This window comes from Thunnus thynnus, chromosome 6 (assembly GCF_963924715.1).
Source record: "Thunnus thynnus chromosome 6, fThuThy2.1, whole genome shotgun sequence".
NCBI classification, from domain to species: Eukaryota; Metazoa; Chordata; class Actinopteri; order Scombriformes; family Scombridae; genus Thunnus; species Thunnus thynnus.
The window spans coordinates 2695886-2715122 of NC_089522.1; the positions used below are offsets into that span (position 1 = coordinate 2695886).

The window sequence follows — 19237 nt, forward strand, 5'->3', positions numbered from 1 at the left end:
CTGATAGCCTACCTCAGGATGAGTAAAACTGCAAAATCTTGCCTACTAGTTTGGTTCATTGCTGTTGTCTAGAGCCGGGCCTGATGTGGGGAACAGCTCAAAAATATTAAAGAAGGCTTCAGCTTACAAAAAGTCTGTTGTGCTATATTGTAACATCATCATTTATATCTCACAAATAAAAACAAACAAATCATATCTTTCAAGCAATTTAAAAACAAACACACTGCATAGCAAGAAAACAGTGCACCATTTAATGCAAGAAAGCAAAGACATTAAAGGACAAGGCTAAGGATATTACAGTTTTCTTATTGTCAACAGATCCCATGAAAAGACCAATGATGTGTTAATCTGTCTCTCAATACTTTCTGAGTTTCTGCTGCACTCAGCCCCAAGCCCATTGCTTCCTACTGTAGATGTAGATCTTTAAAAAGAGGTAACACATATATTTTTTTAAAGGCTCAGTAATTTTCTATGGACAAAAAGGGTGTAAGGCATGCACATCCAAAAAAAACCTTTCACAGGTGCTGGATCAAAAATCAAACTAATCAGTAATCAGTCATTTTCTAAAACAGCAGGTTTAAAAAAAGTAATGCTTTTAGCACACAATTACACAATTTGTGTTCTATTGAGTATTTCTGGCAGAAGGACAGTGTGTGTGGGATTGAGTCAAAATAAACTACAGTGTGTGTTCGTAGTAATGAAGAAACATGTCTCCCAGTGCAACAGTGTGGCTCATTGATGTGTTTTTAATAGTTTTTGGACAGCAACAGAGCTCTATGGCACAGAGGAATAAGATATATCAGGCTTTGGATACACATACAATACTTGTTAATAGGATCAATTCATTGTTGGTTTGGCTCTGCACATGATATTTATTGACAGTAAAAAATAGAATAGGAGCCATTAAAATTCCATGTAATGTGGTATTACTTTACTAGCAGTTGTCAGTTGTTGGTAAAAAAAAGTGTAATCTCTGCTAAGACATTAATGGAGATGAGTTCTGAACCTGATATCCTAAAAGCAAATCAGATCTATCAATCATTGAACTTAAAAAAGGTTTTGTTCACTGTTCATTACACGGAAGTAGGTGTAGTAGAAGACAGCTGCTAACACAGCTAACAGCAGCAGCAGCCGAATCACCTTCCACATGCAGCCTCCAGACTTTCCGGCCAGCTTCCTGGATTGTACTGCACTGTGACTGACTGTTCTGCTACTGCTCTGGATAGACAGCCTGCAGTATGGGAAGAAAGAGAATATTTAGACAAGGATGTGAACTCATTTGTTCAAACACACCGCTAGTTTATATTACAAGACTCACTCTTGATCTTGATCTGATTCTTCTTCTTCATCTGGCTCAGTGTTGCCTCTTCGTTTCAGCCTGGGTGGAGAAATACTTTAAATTTCAATCTAGTAATTTAGTCAAAGGCATTACACAAAGTAACCACAACCAAATTGCCAGAATAAAACCCTGGCATTGTATGTTTCTGCAAACCACAGACACATTGAATGAATGAATTGTTTCAATGCTGGCCATTATCGTTGAATAATGATGTTTTATGATGTTACAACACTGTGGTTAAGGTCTGGTTAGGTTTAGGCACAAAAACCACTTGGTTAGGGTTAGGGAAAGATCATGATTTGGATTAGAATAAAAAAATAAAAACGGCTGCAAATGTCTCATTCTCACTAAAAACACCCGGTTTTCTCAGTTGAAACAGGAAGCGGGCAGTGTTTTCGAGGTGGTCTCGAACCGTGCTCTCTTCTGATTTCCAACTTTCTGCCAACAATCTGCCTCCTAATAAGAAAGTCAGCTCATATAGATCTCATGTGAACTATGTCACTTTAGAAATGTTGATATGATACGTATTGTTGAAATGTAGATATTCAATGTATCCGTGGTTTGCAGAAACATATAATGCCAACGTTTTATTCTGAAGACCAGGCTGGTGACCAACACTGCTGTCAAGTAAATATGAGTATAGTGTGAAGGAGTGACACGACAAAGTGAAATACAAGACTTGGAAAGTCAGAAAAAAGCCTTAATTTCATGTCAATTGGTTGTTTGCACCACTAACATACAATCTCAAATAAGTCTGGTCCTGCACAGTTATCTAATCGTATGGCATTGCCTTGTAGAGGGACCCTGTGTCAAAATCTTGTTTTAAGACTCAAGACTACTTTAAGACTTTTTACTCCACTTCAATTTACTTGACAACTACGGTAATCAGTCTAAGATTTTTCATACAAAACACTTCTACTTCTAAAATATGATGCGTTGTTCAGTGCATACAACCTAATTCTTATCATTATTGTAGTCTGAAGTAACTCAAAGGATGGGTTCACAATTTTTCAAGCCTGTCTTTAAAGAATAGTCAGGTGCCCAAATGAACATTGAAATAGGTTTTTCTTGCCATAATCATTCCTCCTGTTCATACTGGCTATTAAAGGTGCAGTGTGCAGGCTTAGTGGCATCTAGTGGTGAGGTTACAGATTGCAACCAACTGAATACCCCTCCCCTTCCCCTTCCAAGCATGTAGGAGAACCTTCCAAATGCCCACAGTGTGGACACACTGTGGATTTTGGCTCGCACCACTTACATTGAGAGCACATTTGAAGCGGATCTTTTAGTAGCCATTATGAACTGGAGGAATGATTACAGTGAGGAAAACCTCTATCAGTGTTCATACGGACACCTGACTATTGTGTAGTGAAAAGTAAACATTGTCATTGTGAGCATTATCATGCTGACATGATTTCATTTCACTAAGTTGACCCCCGTTGAGCTGCTAGCACCTGCTTGACACCCACGCCTGCTATTTTTATTATTATTATCATGCCATATTTCTATTATTGTTATTGTTGTTGTGCTTTTCTGTGTCACTCTCTCCTTTCCCCCTCCTTCTTTCTCTCTTAACCCAACCAGTCAAGGCAGATGGCCACCCACCTAGAGCTCAGTTCTGCTCAAGGTTTCTTCCTGTTAAAAGGCGTTTTTTCCTTGCCGCTGACGCCAAGTGCTTGATCATGAGGGAATGCTGTGTCTCTGTAAAGAGTATTGTCTGGACCTGCTCTATGTGAAAAGTGCCCTGAGATAACTTCTGTTGTGATTTGGCGCTATATAAATAAAATTGAATTTAACTGAATTGAATAGCATATTTGCAGTGATAGTGTTGTTATAACACTAGTGCAGTAATCTGACATATGTCTTGTTTCAAGCTACAGATATCTATTTCTAGAAACATTTTTTTAAAATAAGCTTATTTAAAGAACAAGTAGAAATACTAATCTGTTCTTGCTGATAATATGTCAGGTCTAATTACAGAAAGATAATACTTCTGACTTTTACTTAAGTAAGATTTTGATTGCAGGACTTTTACTCTTTTTAAATGGTGGTATTGCTACTTACAGTGCTCTATCAATTTAGCATTGGACTCCTGTAACACTGTCAGACTCACAATGGATGGTGAAAAAAAAATTCAAAACTGATGCAGCAGAACCAGAGACATTGTCTTTTTTATCCCATGCATTCTTCTCTCTTGTCAAACAGGTGCCTACATTACCCACAATGCAACACAACTCAATTCACCTGACTGTCCAGATTTGGGTGTGTTATTCTAGTAGCATTCTAGTATTCCAATTCCTAAGTACCTAAGTAAAAGTACAGAGGTATTATCAGCTAAATTTACTCAAAGTATTAAAAGTAAAAAGTACTAATTTTGCAGAAAATTGACTGCTGTGACTGATATCAGGCAGGTAAAACACAGAGTTCTGCCACACACATTTTTATTGATTTTTCTGACTTTTCTCTTAACTTTGCTTTTTTGTGAACTATTGGAAAGTTTTACCTCTTTGGGCCTTGAAACTGTTAACAACTCAAACACCTGTAACATGACAAGGAGCCACAGTTACACAAAGGGGTTATAAGCCAAAAGGTTTGGGAACTACGGGTTCAACACTTTTTTGTATTTTATAAGCTTATTATATTATTTAATGTAAAATTTGAATCTGAAAAGTAACAAGAGTGGTCAAATAAATGCAGTAGAGTACAAAGTACAATATTTTCCTCTAAAATGTAATGTATGAAGTAGCATCAAATGGAAATACTCAAGTACTTCAAAACTGTACTTAAGTACAGTACTTGAATAAATGTATAGTTACATTCCACAACTGCAGATTTCACACAGACACAAACAGCTTAAACTATTTTTTCAAATATGCAGAAGTACTCCCCAATACGTGTAAACACACTTTGATGTGCAATGTTAGACTAAAAGATCTGAAAAATTCTTCCACCACTGCATATTTCTAAATAAAGCGACTGACACCCAGAACATCTGAGACCAGGTAGTACTCCAGCACAGGAGGACTGGTTGTTTCCTTGGTCTCAGTGTGCACTGTTCTTATTGTAATTGGAACTTGTAGGTGACAGGAACGAGGGAGGCCGTAGGTTACACAAAAACACAAAAGCTGGGAGGTGGGGCCAATAGGGGTGTAACAACAAATATTTGACTCCTCACAAGTTAATCAGGGCATGATCTAGAATAACATCATTTATGTGCCTTATGCTTCACTCTGCGTGTGTGTGTGTGCTAAAACTGTACTCACATGTCCGCATAACCTTCATGTCTAACCTGTGAAAATGAAAGCAGGATGGTTTGTGAGAGTTTTTACAGTCACAGAGCAGAGGAGTTTGGCACAAACACTGAGGGATAAGCAGACAATCAGGACTCACCGGACTATGGTATGTCATGTAGGTAACTACCTCCTCTGTAAAGAAAGAAATCAAATTAGACCAAAGACCATTAATTTTTAAGAATATGATAGGATGATGGTAACACAGACAATGAACAAGGAGGAAATATTTTTGACCTGTGCCCAGTCAAGGCACAGTAGATGGCACTATTTTCTGCACTTCCAGTGACTCACGAATCACAAAAAGTGACCCACATGTATCTTTAGTGGTATGTAAAGCCTCTTTCACACATAGTTTCCAGTAATTTACTGGGATAACCTTTCAGGCACTGCTAGTGTTTTTCACTATTCACACATGCAGCTACATTCAGGAAAAATTCCATCTTGCACCTTTTCACACATGCAATGGCAATGCAGAGTGGTTGAGGCAGGGGGGGATGTTAGAGATGTTTCTGGTGGAGTGGCATGTGCATTTGCTAAACCCCGTTAATGAGCATGAGTGATGATGAATTTTAAATCCTTAATTACAAACCAGTTTGCCGTGTCTTTTCCATGGATCTGACACCCTGCATCTCCACTCTCCACATGCCTGCTCACCAAAACTTTGCTCTGTGCTCCATAAGAGTAGTTCATGTTATGGACATGATTTGGGTTGTGATATTAAAGATAAGATAATAATGTTAACAGAACATGATGTTGTGATACTGTTTCACCAAGCACAGACACACAGACTTTTAAAAGGGAGTCGTTGCTTGATAGAGGAGACATTGGTATTTTAATATTTTAAATGACATGTTCACACTCTTTTGTAAATGTTTATTCACGTAACTATATTGCTTTCATTAGGCCATATCGATTATTCAAAGTTTTGAATAATCGATATGGCTTTATGAAAGCAATACCGTTAAAATTACATGAATAAACGTTTACAAAAGAGTGTCAACATTTAATTAAAATATTTAAAAAATCAAAAAGTAGCAATGTCTCCTCTATTCAGCGGAGTCTTGTGATTGGTTAAGTAAGCCTTTACGTGCCCTTCCCTGCATTCCCTGCCATCTACTGTGCCTGGTCAGTTATTCCAAAACCACCACCAGATAGCAGGTTTGACAAGGAAAGCACCCGGCACTGAGGTTTCACATTTACATACACGCCTGTCATTATAATTGCTGTGATTTACAACAATGTTGTCATGTAAGATCAGCTCTTCTATTGTTTGTGATGTTTGATGCTTCAGAGCAGGTGAGGTGAGATTTTATAATTCAACAATATGGACGACACAATGAGGAGGATGAATGTAATCAGGGTTGTTGTAAATTATAGCTGATTACTGAATATCTACTTTCATTCATGCAAAACGCAGCAAATTACCTAATCATAAAGCCTTCATTCAAACCCTAATTCCAAGTATCGAATTTGATATCTGACAGCTTGAAGTTTGAAATGACTTTGAAATAACATTTATAGACTCACAAATGAACAATCAAGCGAGTGACACATGGCTTCTACAGGCCAGCAGACTGAAGAGGATCCTACCTTCCTCTCTGTAGTAGGTCTTATCAGAGGAGGGTTTCACTGGGGTGTCCTCCATCACCTTTTCAAGCTTCTTCTCATACAGCTTTCCAGTCGAGTCTATGTTCACATAAAACACAAAATATACAAATTAAGATATGCACCTTGGCATTGATTCTACAAGTCTCTGGAACTCTACTGGAGGGATGAACACCATTTTTCCAAAAGATATTCCCTCATTTGGTGTTTGGATGATGTGGTGGGGAGCACTGTCTAACATGTCAGTCTAAAATCTCCCATGGGTCTTCTATTTGGTTGAGATTTGGTGACTGTGAGGGCCACAGAATATGATTCACATCATTTTCACACTCATCAAAGCATTCAGTGACCCCTATGGATGGGGGGTATTGTCATCCTGGAAGAGACCACTCCCATCAGGGAAATGTAGAAATGTTTCATTATAAGATAAAGGTGATCACTCAGAAGAGCTTTGTATTGATTTGCAGTGACCCCTCCCTCTAAGTGGAACAAAACTAGCAAAATGCCCCCTACAGCATAATAGAGCCACCAGATGCCCTCAAGGTATGGGTCAACATTCAGATCTGTACCGGTTTTCCCTTCATTTAGTCACCTGTCTGTATGTGTATGTTCATACAGATTTGTATGTGTGCACAACTATATGTATATTTGTACACATAGTATATCTGTCTTTCTTGATATATTAATGAAAATTCTTTTTCGGGTTTTTCTTACCGACTATGGCTCCATGTTTGACGCCATCAGCTGACAGCTTGGTGATCTCCTCATCACTTTTCTCACTCAAAGACATCTATAGGCTAGATAGGTCGATAGCTAGATAGATAGAAACAGCATAGCGAGGGAGGGAAGGGAGGAGACTGGTGAATGCTGCCCGCCAAGCTGCAACCCAGCAGGAAAACTTCAGGAAGAGAGTAAACTGCAGCAGCTGGTTATAGTAAAGACATTTGAAAATCAAAGCAAATGATTCGACGTTACACCAAACTTTCTAATATGCTAAAACACGTGTATTGCTATATACTGATAATACCATTTTAAAACTTCGCCCACGGCAGAGTAAAGTAACGAAGCTGATTTTTAACAGACTTCTTAAACGCAAGAGATGAAAAAAAGAAAACAAAGAATGTATTATTTCAATTCAAATGAGAGGAATGAATTTACCTTTGAAGAAAACAAAAGTGTTCTGGGTTGAAAATGTGGCTGAAGGCAGGACGAGGTTGAGCAAAGTGGGCGTTACATCTGGCGACATCTGGACAACGCAATATGGCACATATAGCCTACTTGCCTGCTTAACTGTATTATATTTTGTCTCTAGAACAATTGGATAGTAAGGACAGTCATTGTCTGAATTCTTAAAGAATCTTTATTGTGTCAGTACATGCACCAGGATATAGCCAGTACCATCAGGTTTTTAAAACAATTGCAAAGCAATTCATCTGATGTACAGTAAATAGTTAAATGGTATCAGTATAAAAAATATGATCAGACTTATTCCTCACGGTAAGCACTGGAATAGGCTACTCACTTTGAAAATATTATTTGGACATTAATGAGTTGGACTGGCTGGACTTCTGGATAAGTCCAGCCAGTGGATACAATGGGCCACTCCCTGTATCTAGGTAACCATAATCAAAAGTAATCATGTGACCACAAATTAAGGAAGTAGTTCACATTACTCAGTCAATCTTGGCCTCAAGCACATGGAGAGAACGGTAAGCAAAAAAAAAAAAAAAAAAAAAAAAAAAAAAAATATATATATATATATATATGTACACACACACACACACACACACACACACATATATATATATATATAAATCCCCCTCTCACCCCCCTCCCATGAGGGGTGGTGGTGGTGTGTCTTCCTCTCGTTCGGGTCCTCCAGAGGCCTGGGAGTTTGAGGGTTGCCTGAGGTATTCACTTAGCAGCTCATCTTTGGGGGCCATCTTCCTGATGTATTCCTGGATCTTGGTTGTTTCGTCCTGGACAATGGCTCTGACGCTCACCAGTCCTCGGCCTCCCTCGTTCCGCTTAGTGTACAGTCTCAGGGTGCTGGACTTGGGATGAAACCCTCCATGCATTGTGAGGAGCTTCCTTGTCTTGATATCAGTGGCATCTATCCCCTCCTTTGGCCAGCTTATTATACCAGCGGGCTATCTTGTTCTTCTCATTCAGCCGACTTTTCCGGACCTGCCTTACTCTGTGTAGGTATTTGGCTGTGGCTGACTTCCTTGTGGCCTCCTCAAGGTTCCCATTTGCCTGCAGGATCCCAAGGTATTTGTAGCTGTCCTGAACATCTGCAATGCTGCCTTCTGGTAGTTCAACCCCCTCGATTTTGGTCATCTTCCCTCTCTTCGATACCATCCGACCACACTTATCTAGTCCGAATGACATTCCGCTGGTGTTGCTGCAGATCCTGGTGATGTGGATCAGTGAATCAATGTCTCGCTCATTCCTGGCATACAGCTTGATGTCATCCATGTAGAGGAGGTGACTGATGGTTGTTCCACTTCCGAACTGGTATCAGTAGCCACTCTTTGAGATGATCTGGCTGAGTGGGTTCAGGTGTATGCAGAACAGCAGCGGGGATAGTGCATCACCTTCGTATATGCCACACTTGATGGTAACTTGTGCAATTGGCTTTGAGCTGGCCTCCAGAGTCGTTTTCCACAGCCAGTGGCATTGAGTCATAGGCCTTCTTGTAGTCAATCCAGGCGATGCACAGGTTGGTCTGCCTGGTCTTGCAGTCTTGGGTGACTGCTCTATCGATCAGTAGCTGGTGCTTAGTTCCCCCGGTATTACTACCAATTAATTTCTGGGCCCTGCTCATGTACTGGGCCATGTGCCTATTCTTCTTATGAATAGGCACATGATGCCTGACAGGAGCCTGACAGGAGCTTCCATGTTGTACAGAGGCAGATTATTGGTCGGTAGTTGGATGGAATCGTGCCCTTCCTGGGGTCCTTCATGATCAGGACTGTCCCTCCTTGGGTTAACCACTCTTGGTGGGTCCCATCCATCAGCAGTTGGATTATTTGTGCTGCTGGGCATTCATGGAGTGCAGTTAGTTTCTTTAGCCAGTAGGTGTGGATCATGTCTGGGCCCAGTGCTGTCCAGCTCTTCATACCTGACACTCCCTCTTGAATGTCTGCCATCATAATGGTTACTGGATCTTGTTCTGGGAGATTGCTGTGGTCTGCTCTTAGATCCACTAGCCACTGAGCATTGGTGTTATGTGATGCCTCCTTCTCCCATATGCTCTCCTAGTATTATTCAGTCTCAGCCCTGAGTGGATGGTGTATCTCTTCAATGGTTCAATTTACCCCCAAAAGTTTAAATAGGCTATAGGTACAGAGTAACCTGTGTATTTAAGCATAGGCACCTGAGCAATGGAGCAAGTGGAACAAATATATCCCTATTATTCAATTTTGGGGAGCAAAGTTATGGTTTTGCTACCCCACTTTTTGTCTTTTTAAAAATAAACATACAGTCCCTGCAATCAGGTGATTATATTTAAGTAGCCTATATCAATGATCATTTTACTATTTTCAACAACTGACAAAAACAAGTAATACAAAAATCACACATTTTTGGCCCACCCTTTGAGTAGGTTCAGTCCAACCCGTCACTGATTGATCGGAGTAGCCAGACAGAGAACCCGTATTATATCCACAAAGATTTTTTTATACTGAACCACACAAAGCCGACATAAAGCCGCCTCTGTGTGTGCTTTTACATAACATGCCAGTGTATCGGATTCAGAGGCCTGATGAGATCAGAGCTGTAAACTCTGCCATGAGAGAGTACAAAGACATTACTAGGACGAGGGGAGGACATTTCTCTTCGTTTGATAACGTGAAAAGTTGAGTTAAACTTTATTGTAGCATATCCCACCGAAAGATGATCTATTTTTGGAATCTATTTTTGATCAGAACATGTCCTTTAACTGCCACATAAAACAAATTTCTGCCTATTTCACTTAAGTGATATTGCAAAAATCAGGCACATCCTTTCTCAAAAAGATGCAGAAAAAATAGTCCATGCATTTGTTACTTCCAGGCTGGATTATTGCAATTCCTTATTATCAGGCTGCCCTAATGAGACTCTCCAGCTGGTCCAGAATGCTGCTGCACATGTACTGACAAAAACTAGAAACACTGTGCTCCCAAAATGCAGGCTTACTTGTGGTTCCTACAGTCTCCAAAAACTAGAATGGGAGGCAGAACCTTCAGCTATCAGGCTCCTCTCCTGTGAAACCATCTTTCAGATTCAGTCCAGGGGGGCTGACACCCTCTCTACGTTTAAGAGTAGGCTTAAAACTTTCCTTTTTGATAAAGCTTATAGTTAGGGCCGACCAAGCTTGCATTGGATCAGCCCCCCCCCCAACTTTCTCTCTCAACCCAACTGGTCAAAGCAGATGGCTGCCCACCTAGAGCTGGGTTCTGCTTGAGGTTTCTTCCTGTTAAAGGGGAGTTTTTCCTTACCGCTGTCGCCAAATATTGATATTGATTTGTCACTGTTTATGGCAGTTTGAGTGTTGGCAGTGAAGACATTGGTGTTGTTTCCCGTTGCTTCCTTTGTGTTTCTTTTGTCATGGAATGAGTTAGATGAATGAAGAGCATGTAGGGAAGTGACTGGGTTGCATGCTATCTCTGCTTCTACTGAGATAAAGTTAGTGAAATCTTCAAAGGTGGGAAACTCCTTACTTTCCATGAGGGCTACTGTGACCTGAAGATTCCAATGGGATGCTAACCAATCAGGAACTTTCTCTATCAGCTTTTGGTTTTCTTCACAGTCACTTAATATTTCTAGACCCTTCACATGAGGCATGACTTGCAGGCATGCATTTAGGAAGTCTGAGAATGTTCTCAACCCTTCTGCATCCTTGGGCTATATTTTTAGCCATTTTGACAGCTTGCTCCTGAAAGCTAATTGGATGACAAATGGCTGACCATAGCGTTGGTTGAGCTTATTCCATGCATCTCTGTATGCCTCATCATCGTTTCGATAAAAGGTGCCTTCAAGGCATTTGTTAGAGGGGCCATTGATGTATTTCTTTAGGTAATAAAGTTTATCAGCTGAAGAAATACCTTTTCTGTCTACAAGTGACTTGAATGAAGCCCTCCATTCAATGTAGTGGATTGGGTCTCCACTAAACACTGTGGGCATTGGCACTGGGAGTCTGTTTATGGCTATGCTGTCTTGGATGGAGATAGGACACGTCAGTAGGGGGTGCTGGTGTGACAATGTGAGGGTTTTGGTGGTATACAGGGGGGCTCTGTTTAATTTCTCTGTTATAGATATCCAGTCTTGCACGAGCAGCCTCCATGTCCCTTTCTGCTTGTAGACGCTCTAATTCAGACCTCTGCATGTCTAATTCCTTCCTATGATGTTCTTCTTCTTGCATTACTTTGTATTGAGCCTCCTTTGCAGCTAGCTCTGCGGCTTCCTTTTTGCAGCTATGCTTGTTGATTCAGAGAGGTGCCATATATGGAGTAGGCATAGTCATGGGCTAATAGCTGGCAGAGCCGGCGTCTTTCACGCTCTGCATCAAAATCCCTATCTATTGCTGATAGGCGTTTATAGACTATTTTCATAATGTCTTTAGTTACAGCCTCACATGCATCTATTTTGCGTCTTACTTCAGTGGATGGTGTGGCACACTCTCTTATTTCATTGTAAGCCCCCATGAGTTCATCCTTTCCCTTTTCAATGATGTCCGCCATTTTAGCCTATTCCATTTCTGATGTCTTTCTTTGGATGTTCTGATTTGATATTTCCATTGTTCATACATGCTGAGCAGTCTTTTCCTTTTTTTCCTTTTTACTCAGTTCCTCCTTTTGGTAGGTGAGTATTTTCTCTGTGGGCACACTAGGACGTTCTAAACGATGTGGCAATGTTAACCCGTCAGTGTCATCCATTTTGTGTTGAAGCTCAGCTAGTCGTTTTTCTTTACATTCAATTATCTGCTTTAATTCCTGCCTCAATGTCTTCATATTCCTCTTGATGTAGTAAGCTTCCACTTTCTTGTATTTACGTTTGTAGCTTGTGTATGTGTTCCTTTATGTCATCCATTTTGAGCATAGTTGTATTCCTTACTGTCTCCTTTCACCATCACGTTAGATGCTGCAACTTGCTACTCTGTGTGCTGTGCAGTCTTATCATGGATTACAAAGGCAGCGTGGTGTAGTAGGTACAGGTGAAGCTCTTACTGTAGCATATCCCTCCGAAAGATGGTCTGACACTTGAACTGATGATTTAAGAACAATCCTCAATTTCTCTTTACTGTTGCCTGTGGTAGGAACTGGGCAAGTACCAGAGTGTAGTTCTCAAAATAAAAGCCCTTCTAATCAAAACAGGAAATAAGGCACTATAAACTTGAAACAGGTAAAAAATATGTAATAAAAGCAACACAAATGATGTTCAATAAGGCTATCTCTTCTTTAGAGCTAAAACATAAATTGGGTTTATTTACATTTTCTGTTGGCTTCCAGACTCATCTTAAAAAGAGAGAGAGAGAGCAGCTGTGGTCGAGTGAGCTAGCGAGTGAATGAAGAGAGGAAGTGGTGGTAGCGAGGAAGCCAGTGAATCAGATCAATAAAATGTTATTATTATTGTTTCACTGCGGTTATGTTCTAAAGCACAAACTCCCCCACACATCTCCGCACAACCCTGCAGCTGTGTGCTTCACATCATTTTCATACTCATCAAACCATTCAGTGTCCCCTCGTCAAGTGGACCCAAAACATGCCAGCAAAATGCCCCACAGCACAACAGATCTACCAGATCCCATCACTGTAGGAGTCAAGCATTCAGGCCTGTACCGGTTTTTCCTTTAATATGTCACACATCTGTACACACAAAAGCACGGAATGCTGTGGGGACTAAGATCCATTTATGAATAAACACCAGTTCAAGACTTAGATGAGACATTACTTTCAAGCACAGCATGAAAAAAAACCTAAAAGCCGCCAGGCCTGTGATCATCTACAGACCTGTTTTTATACATTTATGTACTCCTGTCTGTGTGTTGTTTTTTCCTGTTAACCTTCATGGTTTGGTATATGTGTACAAACCAAATATAGTTGGACAATACACTACCTGCTACTACGACTAAATAAATATAATGATAAAGAGCCTGATCAACAGACAGTTTACTTGAAGTATCAAATGCTATTCTTCCACTTATTAGTGGATCAAAAATTGATTCCATAGTTTCTTCCTGAGGCTGTTTGTGCAGCATTTAGACAAGACTCTTGGGTACATCAAGTTGGTCTTAATTATATAATTTAAAGAAACAGCTTCATGAATAAAGCAGGCCTATTGCTCAAAGCTTGGCATAAACGATGAGTTAAAGGTATTATGTAAGACTTTCCATAAGATTTTCTCTCCTGCAGCGGCCTCTGGAGGTAGAAAGTGAGTCAGACTTAATAAAGAGACTGAATTTTCCAGGAAGGGCGTTGGCTGCAGACTCCAGTAATGTACACATTTTCCACTCTGGAAACTTCTTTGTATATACGCCAACATTTCCTCCATGCTTTATTTAAGTTAATGAGAAAAATGACCTTCACATTTATTTTATAACACTGTCATTGACAAAGAGTTAAGCAACTTAACCGATTTCAAAGTTTACATTAAACTCAGTATGAGTCCCTGTAAGAATATCAATGAAGGTTCTTCAAATTTATGTTTACCCTGTTTTGTATTTGTCATGTTTTGGATGGTAGAATCTTGATATATCCATTCATTCATTCATTCATTCAATGTGAATCAGACAAAGCTCTTCAATGTTTGGGAGACACAAAACACACAGTAATTAGATTGGCAGAAAAATACGTAGACAACTTTATTGTGTATCAAAATACTGTCTTACAAACACTTTTAAAGCCTTTTTTTATTTAGGACAAGATTTATTTTTTTGTTCTGAAATATAGGTTAGGCACAAAGCGAGCTGGAAGAATGAAGGAAGGGGTGGGTGGCAGCTGAAGGGGTGAGATACAAACACTGAGCAGAAAACAAAGCGACATCTGTTTTCTTTTGTGTTTTGGATGTGACAAACCACAACATCATCTTCAGCCCTTCTGTCCAGCACAACTTAAGAAACTTCCCTTTTTAAACCTTTTAATTTATATGCAAAAGTTCCATACTCAAAAGTGACCCACCACAAGCAACACTGCCTGTCATGTCGATGTTATTCTGAATCAGAGGCTTTCTGAAGAGTTTTACAACCTAATGAACATGCAGAGCACATGTTGGTGTCACACATGAAAAACACACAAAAAGCGTCGTTTCCCAGCGGCGTCGTGTTGAGAGAGCACGTGTGAGACAAACCACAAGTCAGCTAATGTGAAATGTGTCTTTCTCCTCTCTGTTGACATGTTGCTCTACCTTTAATCTTCTGTAACTATTTCCCCAACTCCAATCCGTACTATGATTTTAAGAACAGCAGTGCCTAAAACTGGATCACACTAGCAGCAGGTAAAACATCTGGGTTAGTTAAAAAGAATCATGAACAACACATGCTGGAGTGGACTGGGCCAGTGCTGAGCATTTACTGAACATAAACACTACAAATACTACCCCTGTATAAGTAACAGACAAGCTGCTTATATGACTTTTAGGTGGACAATTAAAGGTGTTGCACCAAAGAGTGTCACAGTGTGGAAAAGGGCTCTTTCACACATTTTTATATCTATACCAATAGGTCAGGAAGGCACGTTACTTCTTACACTCTTTGGCTCAAGTCCTGTGATTGTTCATATAAAAGCCTGTATAAAACTAAATCCATTATTTATGTGTATAAGAGTAGCTCCTCCAGTGTAAACAGTAACCTTCCATCCAATGCTAGGCTCAGCGAGGCCAAAATCTACTGTTGCTTCGCTAAGCTATCCCGTCATTCTATACTACTTCAGACTGTGTACTAATGTCCACTTACAGTATGTCCATGACTGAAAATGTAAAAAGCCTAAGGCACAATTGAGTGCTAGTTTACAGTAATAAAAAAGGTGCATCTTTCTCCTCCCTAGAATTTACTGAAGGACATGATTAGCAGAAGAAAATTGAGTTAATAATCATGTTGATTAACAGGAATATTCAGTGTCTATGCATTCATCTTTGGGAGATAGTGGACTGGGTTTAGAATAAGCCTGGATGATTACAGTGAAGATGTTGGTTTTTAAAGACATCAGTTCTGGAAAAATACAGAGTTCTGGCTGAGGGTGAACACTGACATGAGAGTTTTCTAGTCGGTTAAATAGGCAGCAAGGAGCACAAAAAAAAAAAAAAAGCCAGATATCTTAATTTTTAACACGGGAGGGACTTGGAGCTGTAAACAATGATTGGTTAGATTCTAGATAGAATTTCAGTTGTTTTTAAAACAGTGGTGTCATAAGTTTCTGATTGTGAAGCTGGGTTTTAGACAGTGATGTGGTAGGGGCTGCCGGGGATGTGGTCGTCCCCCCACTTGACCACCAGGATGTACTCCCCCTTCTCTTTGAGCTGGTAGCTGACGTTGTACAGACGGTTGCCCAAATGTTTCACAAGGATCTCCTCACAGGGGACCTTGGGACCATCCACGCCAACCAGAAGCATGTTACGACCTGTGGATAGATATGGAACAGATGAGTATCTACATCAATATGTAATTTTTAGTTTACTAACCCACTATGAACAACTGACTGCTGGTGCCATACTGTACACTTATAATATGGCATTATATTTTTGCTTAATCCCTGAGCTTGCAATGGGACATTTTGAGCACAGGAACAGAATTTTATATTTTATAGCGAGTAAGCTTTATTGAGCTTTATTGAAAAGGGGAAAAAAGCTCTCCAAGCATGATAACTGTCAGGTTAGCAATGTCAAGACAGTTTGAAATTGGTGAATGGAACAAATTCTTGGATAAAAGTTCAAAGTTGAAGTAAATGTGAAAAAACTACATGGAAATAAGTTTATTTAGCAAAAAATTATATTTGTTTGCTCAAATTATTATTTGCGTGATCATTTCTCTACAAAATAGAATTTATGAGATTGCAAAAAAAAACTTTTTTCTGTGCTCAAAATGTCCTCTTGCACACTCAGGTTTGGGGCATAAATATAATTCCATGCACTCAAAGTGTTTGTCCCAGACATATTATCCGGTGGGTTGGAAAAGAAAAAAAAATGCACTTGTTAACATCACGATCATGCACACCTGCTTTGCTGCAGTCAACACTGAAGCTGTTCTTCTGACCAATGAAGCCCTTGGTCAGGCCCAGGCCTTTGGCCACCACCTTGCTGGCATCTGATTGAGTGGGAGCACCCTGCTGAGAACAGCTGATGGCACGGGTCACAGGGTCAACCATGACAGAAGAGGTTTCGTGCATACTGTGGCTGGACACAAGCTTGGAACCTTGAAGATGGAGAAGAGACTGCTCAACTTGGACACATTTGCATTCAGTATTAATCATATTTTTAAATTTCATATCGAATCTATAACACTCTTTTGCCTGAAAAACAAACATCTTCCTCACCAGTGATCTTGGCCTTGAAGGGGCTTCCGACAATGTGGTAAGGACCGCCATATTTGATGGAGATAAGATAGTTGCCAGGGGCCATTGGGGTGTACGTGACCCTGTAGCCCTCGGGGCACTCCACACAGTCCATCTTCACCTTGGAGGGCCCATCGATGGTCACAGCTAAAGCCCCGGGGCCCGCGTTGATTGTGTTCACCACAAATTCGCATGCAGTTCCTGGGAGATAAATGAAACGGACAAGAGGATTGAGCTGATGATGGAGATTTTTTTTTCTTTCCTGCTCTGTAGAGGGGCAGTGTGTTACCTGTGGTGCCTCCCTCCAGCCCTGCTCCATAGGCAGACACCATCCCAGGGTCTCCAGCCTGGCCCGTCTCTCCAACACGGACCTTAAACGGACTACCTGGGATGTGACTTCCATTGAACTTCACATCAATTAGATAGAGACCATTCTCTCTAGGAATGAACCGGACTGCGTATTTATCTAGACAAACAAGAGGGCAAAAATCAGGAATATGGAAAGCTGTTGCCACCAAAATTCTCCCCAAAATGGGAAATCATTTCAGTGTAATGAGGAGTTCGGATGAGTTTGCCCTCCTTGTGGTTACCTTGGTCAATCTCAGTGACGCAACACTCCTCAAGAGCTCCTGATGGGCTGTGGACCTTTGCATCAATCACACCCTTAGCTCCATTAAGGCTGACAGCAAATGATGCTGGCTGGTTCACCTTCAAGCCCGATTCCTGCTCAACAACACATACTCACACACTCAACACTGTATCACCATTATTGAATAAAGCAAATAACTACAGCATCCAACTTTCCTCTGCTGGCCACCACGGTCAGCAAGCTGTTCAAGATTCAATTTTTGTTACTATTTACCTTACCTGGAGGTCGCTAACAAGGCTAAAGAGGAGGGCTGTACAGTAAAAAAGCAGAGAAGGCAGGGTGTTTGTGTAAGTTTAACAGAAACTGAAAAGGACAGAAGGAAAAAGTGACACTGTTTTTGTGAGAACAAGCCATTGTCTAAGTTCCACGGTGTATTTGTGAGTGTATCTATATGTGTGAGCATGTCTGAGCTGTGCGAGGGTAGGTCTGCATGCATGTGAAAATTTATGAGGGTCAGTATTCTATGGAAACCAATTTCTGCAAGGAGAAGAAATAATAGATGAAAAGTTATGCATCATGAAAATAAAAATAGCCACGATAAGTCAAAGTTATGAGAAAATGGCTTATTATCTCATAAGGTTGACTCACTAAGTCAACATTTTAATATTTTCATTTTCATCATGTATAACCTTTCATCATTTTTTTTTCTTTTTCTGTCAGCGATGGGCTTCCACAGTATAACATGTACTTTAGTGAGTTTGAACAGTGACAGAGAGGAAAAACAGCCCATGTCAGACCTCTTTAACCCTTTAGCGCCCCACATCACTTTTAAGAGGTGGAAGGCTGTTGGGAGCCTTTAGAATGAGGCACGAGAAACACACACAGTCCTCTAGTATCCCAGAAGCCCTTGCACTGCCCAACAATGCAGCAGCCGCTGATCCTATTCCTGGAACTCTGATCTCATCTCAACTCTAACCATCCTGGCCTACTAAGACATTCACTACTCTGCTATTTATTTAAGTCAAACCAAAATATTTAATTCAACTGGTTTAATATGCCAGTGTCATCTGCCTCAGTTACCAACTCCACACTATCAAAACCCTTCTGCTCTATTTGTCTACTGTGCAAAACCACAATAACTGAACATTAAACTTTTAGAACTTATTATGTTGGATTATAAGTCTCTTGTATTGTACCGCATTGTATAGTACATGTGTTTATGATATTACTACATTCTGATATAGCACAAAAAGTCTACTGCTTTGTTGCTCTTCAGCTTTGCTGCTGCATCGTGGGCAGTGTACTGTGGCCTGGCGTGTGTGCACACGGATGTGTGTGTGTCTCAGAGCCTCACCTGAAGACTGGCAACAGTGAGGCGACGGGCGTCGTCTGACGGCGATGCCACAGGGACGATGAAGGGGCTGTCAGGGATATGCTCCTCGTTGAAACGTATTGACACCTCGTAGTCTCCTGCAGGAGAATTTATGTCGAGTCAGAGTCACTTTAACAGTCACACAAATACAAAAACACTGACAGGGCTCCATAGCACACATACTTGCATTAGAGTTCTCCATTAAAAGACAATGAACCATTTATGCTACATTACCAACTGCCACATATATGGAGTAGAGGATAATAAAGCACCATTTAAGAACAGAATTTATTTCAATGTAATTTCCTGCATGCTTTCAGTTTTCACCCATTCATAAACCTTTCCCTGTCTCTTCTCTCACCAGGCTCCTGCACGATATAGGACACTCCGCTGGAGCCGTCTTTGCGGTCTTCGAATGCAATTTCAGCCTTGCTCGGCCCTTCCACAGCAATACTGAGACCTCCAGCTCCTGCCTCTCTCGTCCAGATACTGAACTCAGCTGCACACATCACA

General features: G+C 40.5%; 2 protein-coding genes across 5 annotated transcripts in view; both read right to left on the bottom strand.

The window, feature by feature from the left end:
• Positions 1-721: 721 nt before the first annotated feature.
• Positions 722-7503, bottom strand: emd (emerin). The gene is made up of 7 exons (XM_067591289.1): positions 7396-7503; positions 6952-7050; positions 6223-6318; positions 4730-4764; positions 4603-4628; positions 1319-1378; positions 722-1231 (listed from the first exon to the last, which is right to left on the bottom strand). Exons 2-7 carry the CDS (start codon positions 7025-7027, stop codon positions 1048-1050), a joined length of 477 nt encoding a protein of 158 aa, XP_067447390.1. The 5' UTR covers positions 7028-7050; positions 7396-7503; the 3' UTR covers positions 722-1047.
• Positions 7504-14050: 6547 nt separating this feature from the next.
• Positions 14051-19237, bottom strand: part of flna (filamin A, alpha (actin binding protein 280)) — a 61966-nt gene continuing 56779 nt past the window's right edge. For all 4 annotated transcript variants that reach the window (XM_067591290.1, XM_067591293.1, XM_067591291.1 and 1 more), the window contains 7 exons: positions 19086-19223; positions 18707-18822; positions 17354-17486; positions 17053-17229; positions 16746-16964; positions 16427-16624; positions 14051-15833 (listed from right to left, as the gene is read on the bottom strand). In XM_067591290.1, the coding sequence (XP_067447391.1) occupies positions 15649-15833; positions 16427-16624; positions 16746-16964; positions 17053-17229; positions 17354-17486; positions 18707-18822; positions 19086-19223 (1166 nt within the window). In that variant the 3' untranslated portion in view covers positions 14051-15648. The remainder of the gene's footprint in view (positions 15834-16426; positions 16625-16745; positions 16965-17052; positions 17230-17353; positions 17487-18706; positions 18823-19085; positions 19224-19237) is intronic.

Bases quoted from the DNA above. Each gene is read 5' to 3' on its own strand.
- emd (XM_067591289.1), bottom strand. From the start codon at position 7,027: ATGTCTTTGAGTGAGAAAAGTGATGAGGAGATCACCAAGCTGTCAGCT. The intron at 6,319-6,951 runs GTAAGAAAAACC...ATGTGAACATAG, and splicing joins CAAACATGGAGCCATAGTCG to ACTCGACTGGAAAGCTGTAT. The intron at 1,379-4,602 runs GTGAGTACAGTT...TTCTCCACCCAG, and splicing joins CATGAAGGTTATGCGGACAT to GCTGAAACGAAGAGGCAACA.